Consider the following 12,417-nt stretch of genomic DNA (forward strand, 5'->3'; position numbering starts at 1 on the left):
TTATTTCGGTCTCTCCATGTTCCCTCTTAGGGGAGAAGGGCAAAATCGTAAAAAAAAATATGTAAATAAATAGTTTGCATAATAGTTCTTGTTTTGCCCCTCTCTAAGAGGAACATTCTAAAAGGAACAAGGGAGCAAAGAATTTGTTCAAATAATAGTTGTATTCGTATGGAATTCTTCTCTATCTCAGTATGATTTCTATCTAGTCGTGATTTGGTAATACATCAATTTGGCAGAATATTTGATGGAAGAACGGGATCCTTTTGAAGGACCTGTTATAATAGAAAAATCTTATATCTTGAAATTAATTAATCAAGTTATTTCCTTCTTGTCTTGGCAGATGATATTTCCCCCATAATTTGACTTGAAAAATGTTAATAGTTGAACAAAAAAATTACTTAAACTGCAAACTGAACATCTTATAAATAGGAAATAGGCTATGAAGCATTAATTGCAGTACTAACACAACAATGTAATTTCCATGTAATAAAAATGCTACTAAGACTGTATTTTGGTTTCTTCTTTTCATTTTTTGAATAGAATTGTAAAACAAAAGAACACCTTTCTTTAATTACAAGTTCAAGCTGATATGATCAATCAGAATTCTCACTTTTTTTTTATGTGGCCAAAGCTTGTGCCATGATTGTTCGTCGAGAAAGTTGTTGCTGGTATAGTTCTCGGAAAATATGGTATTTAGCATCATGGTACTTCTTCACTTTTGGGTCATTAGTAGGGTTGATAACCTAACAACAATCACAAGAATATTCAATCCATCTATATATCATATTCAAATCATAACAAACCAAAATACCCTATACCTTAGAAGTTAGAAGAAAAAAAATCATATCTCAAATGTTCTTAATCTTCGATCAAACAAGATCCAAGGTTTCTTCTTCTTAGTACCAATTGCGTAATCATCGAGAATTTTCTAGTGGGACAAGGTTTATACTACACATGTTTTTGAAGAAGTCATAGATCTCACTAGTAAATCCAAACATCATAAACATTATAAGCTTAAATAGTGAAATTGAAGTCCCTTCTCATATATCTCTCACTTTTCATTAGTCATTCTCACATATATAATTTTCTTATCTATATACTAGTAATTTCATATGTACTAATAACTAATAATATAAGCTATTCAACTCTTCAAAATATTAAATTAAAATAAATAGAGTGCAAAATTATATCATTTGCGTACCTCTCCAGCTGCGTTTAACGATCTCATCGCTTCACGTAGGGTAGAATACTTCTTTGAAGCTACAACACCAAGAATGGCAGCACCCAAGAGTACAGATTCATTCTCTTTGGGCAATATTATTGGACAACCTGCAACAATCACAATGTTCAATTACATAATTACCCTTCAAAATATTATAAGTTTTTTGGACGGGAGGGATAAAATAGGAAAATTAAAGATGATGTTACTTCAAAAAAAAAAAACATATACCATACAAGAAAAAACACTTACAATTTTCTAATGAAATCATGATGGTGACAAAATACCAGTTTTCAAATAGGCTATTCATAACTAAAGCCAACATTTAAGCATTTAAATCTCAATAGTCAGTTATGTAAATAGAAACCAATTCGAAATCAGGTTTTCTTTTGAAATCAGGTAAAATCTATATTCTCAGATTCCTCGGAGTAAACAAATAAGATCTTGCTCAATAACTTAGTTACAGATTTTAGGATGAAGAGGACTAAAATGAAAAAACAAGATGATGCTACTTTCCAACTATGGAAAAATTGATTCAGCTTCAAACTCAATAAAATAAACAAAATATGCAAATTTATCTGCTTTCAAACAGCTAAATATCTATAAACAGGGACAAGAAAGGGACCTAAAATATCTGCATGCTCTTGAATGTAGACTGGGTTCTTTGCAAGTCCACCACAAGCAAGTAGAGTATCAATCTGCAGAAACCCACAGAAAGATTGTTCTGACTCCCATATATGTTTTTGTATTTAGATCCATATTCAAATATAAAAACATAAATAAATATTGTAATCTGATTCTGTATCCAGATTAGGAACTATGTGAATAGAGACTCAGAGGGAGTGCAAGATTCTTTAACTGAAAGTATGATTATCTAAAGGATGACTTTTTGGTTTCTTATCAAAGTGATCCAGATATAGGTAAAGTGACAGACTCGTATCAAGTTTCATCCAAAGCATACATTGAGGTTGTCACGGAAAAAAGTATAGGATGAACTCGAGAATGAATCGAAGAAGACCAGAACAGAAGTGCAAATGGAAATCCGAAGAATTTAAACTTAAACTTGAAGAGGATTGTGGAACAAAAAATATTATGAGATATCTAGGAAAAGTGGAAAACATTAAAGGGCTTAAGTTAGTTGTGAAACTAACTGATTACGAGAACAATAATGTTTATTCAGGATGAAATACTTTTCGCTTAGTTGATGCATGGTTGGGATGGACAAAATGATCAATCTGGAATTAGTTGTCAGATCAACTTGATACTATGACCAAGAATTTATGGGTGCATGAATTTGGGAAGGGCAGGATTTTCAGAATTTCTCCATCTTTTTTCCAGATTTGTGCTCCTTGTTAATGAGATACTACAATATTATTGGATGTTTTGGTATGCATTTTTGTTCATGTGTGCGATTCGGAAAATTAACATCATTATTTTTTCAAAAATCACAATGATTTAGATAATTTGGAATATAACCCAAAAAACAAACTTCATTTCAAATGAAGTTTGTGAAGAAACTACTTCTGAGACCAGTATTTTTCCATGGTGGAGCTTGCATAGCATCCCACCATCAAGACCTACTTCAGTCGAGGTACTTCAGTGGGAATCGAACTTTGAGACCTCAGCCTCTTAGTTCAAAAATATTACTACTTGAACTACTTGCGTGGGATAAAAAATTATTGGTGTATGTCATGCTAAGTAACGAAAACAATAATAACAGACCAAATTAAGAAAGAAGGTTATATACCTTGTGGCCATGGGCATTGTAGTGCTCAACAATGTGGCGTGTGCCATATGCAATACCCTGTATTGTGGCAAGGTATAAAAGAGCCAACTGTTTTTCACTTGTATCAAGTGTTAATCCACATATCACACCTTTCGATTTTGGATCTGCAGCAGGAGACCTAAAGACAGAAGAAGATCATACTTAAAAGAGAGAATTGTTAATACTCAATATTTAGGTAATCGTTGCCAACCTATTTCCATGGAAATCAGGAAGGACGTGTATCTCCTCAGTCAAAGCCGCAAGGAATGGCGCCTCCAGCTCATTCTGCATTGATTTTAGTATCTTGTTGAGTAGTTGGGTCAAAGAGATACCTGAGAATCACAAGTTACTAAATGATGGAAATATGCCAATCTTTACACAAAGACAATACAAACAACTTTTCTTTTTTAGACCAAGTTTTTTTCTTAGAAGAGGCTAGCAACAACATCCCACCATGATTCCACTTCATTCAAGGTGTTCTTAGTGGAAAACCAGAGACCTCAACCTCTCCATTCAAGACTCTTACTTGAGCTACACTAAATAGGAAAAATGACAATGGCTACACCATAAGTCAGATATTCTTAGTTACCCACCAGACAGGTGCAAGTCAGGAATGAGAAGAAACCCAAATTTATTTATTAATAATATTAATTTTAAATATAAAATATGAAAATTTTATGGTTTTTTAGTATGTAACTTAGGTTGATATTTTGTTTTTAATGATTTTGTAGGCTACAAATTACAATTTTGTGAATCCAAGGTAGGATATTGTCGAAAAACTTTAAATTGGATTATTTCTATGTTCTGCGTAGTGTTTTTTAATGTGTTTATTTAGTTTTATTTTGAATATTATGTTTAAATTGTTTGGAATGTTTATATTCATTTTACAAACAAAAATATGTAAATTTAGAAAACACTTTAAAAGCATGGCATCGGGTATATTTGGGGTACTAGTCGAGGGATGGGATTGAAATGGTGTACCTTTGAGGTCGGGTAGTGGCTCTCTAGTAAGGGACAGGGGTTGGGTAATGATAGGTAAGATGAGAGAATAGAGAACTTGATATACAGTAGAGTACATCTAGTTTGAGTAAAACCTGTTATGGACTAGGGATATGTTGGTAAATAATGGGTACTATTGTAATTAGTAAAGAAAGCTAGATATAAATAGTCAAATGAATTATGTGAATTGATGAATTTGGATTTTCTCCACTCAAGCTTAGGTATTCTCTTCTCATATGAATTTCTTCATTATATCTTCTCTAGATCCTAGATCTATGGTATAGGTTTGTTAAAGAAGATTGGATGAGCATTGGGTGAAACCCAACCTATTATCCGACTCAAACACAACCCAATCTATAATTACCCAACCCATTCCCTTATATTCTAATTTGGGTTGGGTAAACCCATTCTACCCAAATTATATAAAAGTATTAAATCGGGTTTTTAGGGTTATGATATATATTTTAGCTTTTTTCCTACCCACTAAAAATTATTTATTTTTGCTAAGAACACACTGTACACACATAAAGTTTTATTAAACAAGGCAACCCAAAGAGAGAAGTACAGAAAGTAGAAATAAACATCGGGATAACCTGAACAAAAACTAACCCAAAATAAATTTTAGGGTTATGTCATATACCCAAATTAAATTATCTTGAGCTAATACTAACCGAAAATAAATTTTAGAGTTATGTCATATATTTTAGTTTTGTTCGGAACAGGTTAGATTTCCGTGATAAAGCAACCTAAAATAACAACATACCTTGGGAAGCAGCACGATTGGCAATTATGGGTGAAGCAACATGATTCTCGATTATGTGATCTAATAATGCACCAGTAGCACTTTGTCCACCTTCTGTCAACCAGTACTCAGGCACCATTGCTGAAACAAAATGTACAGAAATGGATTTTAAGAAGTGGTTTCTAATTGAAAAGTAGTTATAAAATATTAAACAAAATAAAAAATTATAAGTAAATATTCATGTTATTGGACTATTTCATAAATCAAATCATTGTCAAATAACATAATTTAATAAAGAGCATTTTATTGGAGAAATCTATAAACAAGTCCCTAAATTATTTTCCGAATTTGGAATAGAAAATTTGTAAATCATTAGAAGAAAAGGATTGATGAGGTTGGAATGAAACATGAATGAAGGGATTAGATGTAATTAAAGGGGGGCACAAAAAGATGCAATGATTCATTATGTACTTATTTCTAATATTCTGATGTAATTGCTAATTCCATTTGTCAAATTCCGAACATGTTGAGGCAGAGAGTTGTTTTTCCTTAAAGGAAGTGATTTTTTTTGTTTCTTTATTTTAAGAAATTTTTAATGAAAGGATTACAAATCACTTTTCTCAATAAAATAAATGCAATGATATCATCTGACCACTTTTACACTCTGAGGAAGAATTTATCCATTATAAAGAATATTAAACGGCACATTGATATCCATGAGTGATATCGAGATGAGTGTGATTGAGGACTTATGGTTTTCGATGCAGGTACCTAACCGGAGACTTTGACTTGGAGAGTAAGTGACAATGTTTTTTTATAACCTCAATATTGATTATTTTCAATCCCATTTTGTTTATTATATTTATTTTTATTGTTTAAACAGTGCTTGTGTTTGATCTAGTTTTAATGAAATTCTCAAAAATATAAGCCTAGAACTTTTTTATTTTGATTTTCTCCCTTGGAATTTCTTTTATGTCTATTTAGTTTTAAAAAACCTTTGAACTCACTAAATTTTAAGAATTTGAAAACCTTCCAAATCACCCAACTTGATATTGAAGGCTTTAATCAAAATCAGGAAATAATTAATAAGTTTTCAGATGTAGATTATGAGAACAAATGGATCTCCCCTCAACAAAGCCATAACCTTGCAAGACCAATAGAATAATGATATTACACATTTTCACATCACTTAAATCACAAAGTGACATGATTATGAAATAAAAGCTCAAAGAGATGATTACCAAATCAAAGAAGAGTTAGAAAAAAAACTGGGAAAATAAAAACACCTCATCTCTTCCAGGATCAACTATGATTCTAGGAAAAGGAAACGAACTTGAGGTTCAAAGCACCCTAGCTGTCCTACTTGTGGGTTCACCCTCTTGGAAGTTAATTTTCTTAAGCTAGTGACTGACTATACATATCTTAACTGATACTTGATCATATTTCTACCATAGAATATGTGACTGATATGAGAGAATTTTAGGGTTAGGTTTTCTAACCCTTAATAAGTCAACGGATTGTTAACGGAGTCGGCATGTTCTATAATTTCTTTTAATAAGCTGTGCAACAGAAGGTTTTCTATTTTGAATAAGCTGTGTAACTGCAGGTGACAGTTATTGGTAGCAGTTGATTAAACTGCAGCAGTTATAACAGATGGGCAGAAACAGTTGGCAGAAACGAATTCTGGGAAAAACTGTCAAGGCAGGAGCCCCTTAAATACTAGTTGAAGGGGAATGAAAAAGACTACTGATCATTTGAAAAATATCCAGGTTAATTCCTATTCTCTCTCTACTCTTACTCTAATCTCTCATATCCCATTCTAATCTTTTCTATCGATCGCAGATCCTGTAATCGTTCTTGTTCTCTCATCTATTCTGCAGTCACTAAGATACTGCCTAAATTTGAAACTACCTATTATGGAAGTATAATTCTCATCTTATCAGTGACCTACACGTTGACTGTAGTTTTAATCAAATTTTTATGTTTTCAGAAAAAGAAAATAAAAGCTAGGGTCCATTTGATAAACATAAAATTAATTTTTAAATGTTGAATACTAAATTTTAAGTCTTGAATTAGTTTAAGTATTTTAAAAGATAAATGTTGCATAAGCCAAATGAAAATATTTAAAATTTATATACTTTATATGAAGAAGATTTGATAAAATGTAAAAATTAATGTTAAAGACTATTTCATCCTTACAATTATGTAAGTTTGAAAAAATTCCATTGGCTTAAATGACTTTTGGACACTAAATAATTATTTGAATTTAAATATTAGTTATTAAATAAATTTAATTCAAACAAGCACATACCTATTTAGATTAAGTGATGCTTTTTTACCAAAATAAAATTAGATTTAAGTGATAAACAATATCTAAATCTATCATTATTAAATCAATGTGTTCAGAACTTGCTGTAGACACGTTTGTGTATTAGAAGTCAGTTTTTCAACAATCCTATTAATAAAAACTTTAATATGAAAAGAAAAAAATTCTAACAATATACATTTGGATCATATTCAGAGTTACCATAACTCATCATTTCACACTGATTAAACTCACAGTCCAACTAAAACAATTTAATCTCAACATATAGATTTATAATTTCACTAGAAGCAAACTGCCAGCTTAGAAAAAACTGCAAGACTAGAGTTTAAGCCAAGAACTTCAGTGAATTGAAAGAATACCTGACCAAAATGGACCCCAGACCCCAGGGATGAATAGCTTGTTGGGTGATATGGCCATATGACATGTAGAAGTTCCACAGACTAGTACCATCCGACGACATATATCTTTATCATCGATCTCTGCACAGAGATACATTTTCAGAAGCAGAGGTATACAACTTCAATTTTAAAAAAGTGTATTCCCTATGGAATTTACAGATGAACACCTATATGTGCAGGATCTGAAGAAGGATTGCTTTCCATTACACCCACACCACCAGCATGGGCATCAATTAGTGAGGTTCCAACAGGGATTCCAGGGACCAGTCCCAATTCCTGCTAAATTCTTTTATTAGCAATTACAAAAGGAGGAATATCTTCTTTACTAATTAAGAACTTCTAAGCTGGAGCTAAAAGTGCAATAACCCTACCATCAAGCTATTCATTTTTTTTACACATCAACGCCTTGTTTGATCTGGATTATTTCAGATTAATCTCAAATAACCCAATATCTCATCATCAATCACATCATTCTAATTATCAACCAAAATATCCTTTATTTTTTTTTTAACTATACTTAAAAGACAAATTGATAATAGAATCCCAAATAACTTGGTTATTTGAATGTGCACATCAAACAAGGTTATTTTCAAATAACCCAAGATCCAACAAGACCTAAGGTTCTTTCAGGGTGAATTGAATCTCAGATTTCAAACTCTTACTCTTACAACTTAAGCTATCCTGAGTGGTTACCACCAAACTATTCAGCCAATGCTATTGGCAAAGGATGATAATAAACTACATTTTACATTGCAGTAAGATATTTGGTTGTTTGGTTGTATCATTTCTAATGTAATCTTTACATTTATTGTACATTTAACAGAATTTTTCCTTAAAAAAATAGAGTATAGGTTTCTTGCCTTCGCAGCAGCAGGTGTTAGACCAGAACCCAAAGCATGTCCTGGGAAAGCTACGCTACGCCCTGTACAGTATAATCTTCCAATCATCAAATATCATGTAAGTTAACAAATATAACAAGCCAATAGAACAAAAAGTATAAACTGAATTTTAGGCCTTGTTTGATGAAGGAAATAACCTCTTATTCCATCATGAGTCACTTTGCCAATCAAATCATTATCCAAAATATCAAATTAACTTACTTTATTTTTTATAATGTTACAAATATTAATTACAAAAAATATTTTTTAGTCATTTACCCCATATAATCCACTTATTCATCAAATAAAGGTTTATTTTATCCAAAAATGGATTTATTTTTTCTAAGAAAATTCTACATCAAACAAACTCTTTGAAAAGAATCATAGGATTGACTACCTATCTTAGCATGATGACCGTCCAGAAGATCACCTAAACCTATCTCCTCCCAGAAGTCATCATCCCATCCACAAGCTTCCATATTCCTAGAATCCTTCTCATTAATGTGTTGCATGTGAGCATGGCCAAGATACGTCCATTTACATACTGTAGTGCACAAACTCCGGGTATCATCTCCTGTTGCTCTAGGAAGATAGTTGAAAATTAGGTTAATTTCATTGAACTTCACTAACTCAAAGCTCCAAATAACAGACTTCAAAGTTTATTGTACCTGTAAGAAAGCCAATCACTCAGGTCCATCCACCTAAAAACCATGGACCAAGACTCCTGAAGATTTTCCTTCACCCAGAGAAGCTGCAGATACATATTTTTCAGAACAAAATATATCACCGAATCTTGGGAAACCGAAGAAAGAAAGCCACAATTGAACTTAATACATTTTTCAGAACAACCTTATTTGCCTGTTTAAAGGCCTTTTGGGTCATTAAACCAAAAGTTGTCGCAACGATCAATGGATCCTCATCCATCTACTTTGTTCAAAATCCAATGATTTGCATTGTTTTTTTCTTCACTAAAATTGTTTTAATTACGGACAGTCATTTTGTAGATCTTTTGATAACCAAACTTCTGATCTTGTTTCATTTGAAGGAAAAAATCTCAACAAGGGTAGAATACAGTGAATGTTCTTCACCTCATGTCATTTTTAAAGGGTGGAGGCGTCTCACGTTGTGAATTTTCAATATCATAGATCAGGAGATGATCAATAGTTAGTTTTTGTTTTCTTTTTTGGCTCAAACGGGTAAACAAAATCCTTTTTCAATTTAAGGGCCACGAGAGTAGCCCATTTATTTAATTTTTTGCTCCTTAACTATTAGGCTCTCATACTCATATCTTGATAACTACTGCTATTGCTGCCCAACCATGATAAACAAACAGGATTAAAGAGACTAGCAATTGTACTACTGAACCCAGAGCTCCAACCTATTTCCAAATCTTGCCAGATAAATTTCCTCTCCATATCTTTCTTTATAATGCCAAAGAGTCCATAGGCTCAACATTCTTTATTTTCATCCCAATAACATCAATTGACATCAATCTTCATCGGTTGCTCTATGATTCTTTCATGGCTAGAACTCAGAAGCTAACAGTACTAAAGCATCATCATCCAACAAAAGAATATCAACATAAATTTAGAGCAGAACACATGCTGCATCCGGAGCAACATGTATCCAAATATCATACCAATTGTATTAAAATAAGGAAGGCTCATTTTGCTTCCTGAGTTTGCATCAAAAGTTCATTTTGTTTTCTAACATTAAAAATTGCTGAAATTACTTCCCGACGTCATTTTTTTTATTAACTCTGTTAATGTTTAGATATGCATTTTAGAAAGAAAATAATATTTTAGGCAAGAATTGAGATTGAGGAGTTGCATAATTTGTGTAAATATGATTTAAGAACTTAGCGGAGTTAACCAGCAACCAATGGTGAGAAGTAATTTGAACCATTTTGAAACTACAACAAGCAAAACTAGCACGACACATATTGCGGAAGCAAAACGAGACTTTGATGCTACTGCAGACTGAAATGTACAAAATAATGCAGAAATATCACAGTTAATACGGTAATGCAAATCTTATTTGAAAAAAGAACAGTCATCAGATCTGAACCGAAAGTGCTAGCTGATTATGTACCTTTGGCGGCTGCATTTCAGGGGAAAGAGCTCCCCCACAATACTGCAATACTGTTGAATTACAAGAATTAATCCTCTCAGCTTGCTGAACAGCTCTGTGGTCCATCCATACTATGATATTTCTTCTCGAATCACCGCTCCAAGAAACTGAAACTGGCGATCCATCCGAGTCAATGGCAACTGCAGAGAATATGAGACTTATATCAATAAAGTCGCATTGCAGTATGTTCACCGATCCATAAATAGTACTCTTTAGAACATGAAAATAAATACAAACCAAGTGAACAAGTAGCCGCAAATCCCAATCCAGATACTTCTTCTCCAGAAACATTTGCAAGAGAACATGCAGACTTAACAGCTGAACAAATAGCGAGCCAAATATCGGTTGATGATTGCTGTTTTGGGAAAATAAAAAAGAGTAAGAAACCTTGGTTACACAAAATGTACAAATTATGTTTGTTCTGTTAGCCAATGGACATGGTCATTAGGAAATACTTATTATTAATCTTCTTGTGTATAGATTCGTTTCCAGATACAAAAACGTTTGGAAACTAAATTTAGTAAGAGACATAACCAAAATTTTATTAGTTTTTATTAGGAACTACATGAAGTAAATAAAAAGAGATCTCTACAAATTTTAAAATTAAACTCTTCTCTATTCGAAGGGAGTTTCAACAAAAGGAAGGAGAAAAACTGATATGGATAATACTGATATTCTGACCTCCACACAGTCACCCTCCTTCCAGATCTGTATCGGGCTACTAGCACAACCAAGAAGTTTCCCTTTCACATCAAACAGGCCTGCACCATGAAAAAAGGGACAATGTATAAATAAATTCGTTGCCAGTTTTCCTTGATAAAAATAAACCAGTTTTCTGCATTTCATATGGAAACTGCGGGGGATTGCAGCTCTGACATGTAAACAGAAAAGCATTTTAACAAATGAAACTGTCAAACAAACAAAATTCAATCTTTTTATCTCCATTAACAACCAAGATTTCGCCTGGGTCTTTCGCAATAAACAACCAGTATGAGAAGTGAGAGCACAATCGACAATTTCAAACCGGACCTCCAGAAACAGCAGCTAGGGAGGGAAGGTTATCTGAAGTAATGTATGTGAAGTAAATGAACAAAGAGAATGGAGTGAAAGAGAGAAAAACCTGCACGAGCGCTGCCGGTGCCAACGTCAACGCCGAGAAAGACTGAGCGGCGAGAGGATGGTCCATCGGCTGTGGTCATTTCAAGGGATAGATGATCCGTAAGTGATGAGGAATCCGGATGATGGCCTTGGCTTTTGGGGTCCACTAGTGTGGCTGAATCCGACCACGATTTTGTATCGCTAAGGGCATGCTTGGTACGTGGTTTTTGTACTCAGGAATGGGAAAGGGAATGAAATGAGATGTTTGGTTGGTGGTTTTGATTCCAGGATATTGATTTGATTCCCGGGTACTCAGTAATCATCCAATCCTCTCTATATTGGGAGGAATGAATCCCATTCCGGAGCGATACGCTTTCTCTCCCATTATCTCCACTCTCTTATTTTCTCTCTCATAATTATAATTATAATTTTAATATCATATATATTTTATAATTATATTATACGTTATTTTATAATTAACATAATAATAAATTTTTATTTATTTATGAATAAATAATTTCAATTATTTAAATAATATTAAGAAATTATTTAAAATAAAATTTTAGTGATAATTACAATAACTAATAATAATATAATTAATTTTAAATTTTAAATATTAATAATAAAATTAAAATAAATTAATTAAAATATAAAAATATAAAACTAAAAATAAAATAACAATTTATATAAAAAATATTAAAAAATTAAATATAAAATATTTTAATAAAAATTATTATTAAAAAAATTATACCATGTTATAATATATTATTAAATAAAATATTATATTTAATTTGAAATATATAATATTTGAAAGACTTTTTCTTATATTATTTATATTTAATAGATAATTATTTATTTATAA

At 32.1% G+C, this 12,417-nt stretch overlaps 1 protein-coding gene across 1 annotated transcript; it reads right to left on the bottom strand.

The window, feature by feature from the left end:
- Positions 1–460: 460 nt before the first annotated feature.
- On the bottom strand, positions 461–11,739 carry LOC124911909 (FGGY carbohydrate kinase domain-containing protein). Its single transcript, XM_047452441.1, has 15 exons — positions 11,578–11,739; positions 11,139–11,218; positions 10,695–10,812; positions 10,419–10,597; positions 8,996–9,078; positions 8,725–8,909; positions 8,310–8,371; positions 7,617–7,725; positions 7,411–7,530; positions 4,747–4,866; positions 3,196–3,316; positions 2,967–3,123; positions 1,845–1,917; positions 1,202–1,329; positions 461–743 (listed from the first exon to the last, which is right to left on the bottom strand). Exons 1-15 carry the CDS (start codon positions 11,654–11,656, stop codon positions 618–620), a joined length of 1,740 nt encoding a protein of 579 aa, XP_047308397.1. The 5' UTR covers positions 11,657–11,739; the 3' UTR covers positions 461–617.
- Positions 11,740–12,417: the final 678 nt, after the last annotated feature.

The sequence above is a fragment of the Impatiens glandulifera genome, chromosome 8 (assembly GCF_907164915.1).
Source record: "Impatiens glandulifera chromosome 8, dImpGla2.1, whole genome shotgun sequence".
NCBI classification, from domain to species: domain Eukaryota; kingdom Viridiplantae; phylum Streptophyta; class Magnoliopsida; order Ericales; family Balsaminaceae; genus Impatiens; species Impatiens glandulifera.

What these genes read in the sequence shown, in the direction of transcription:
- LOC124911909 (XM_047452441.1), bottom strand. Translation starts at nt 11,656, where the DNA reads ATGACCACAGCCGATGGACCATCCTCTCGCCGCTCAGTCTTTCTCGGC. An exon ending in TTCAGATCCTGCACATATAG is followed by an intron (nt 7,531 to 7,616) that starts GTGTTCATCTGT and finishes ATCTCTGTGCAG; the next exon opens with AGATCGATGATAAAGATATA. An exon ending in CTGGGGTCCATTTTGGTCAG is followed by an intron (nt 4,867 to 7,410) that starts GTATTCTTTCAA and finishes ATTTTGTTTCAG; the next exon opens with CAATGGTGCCTGAGTACTGG.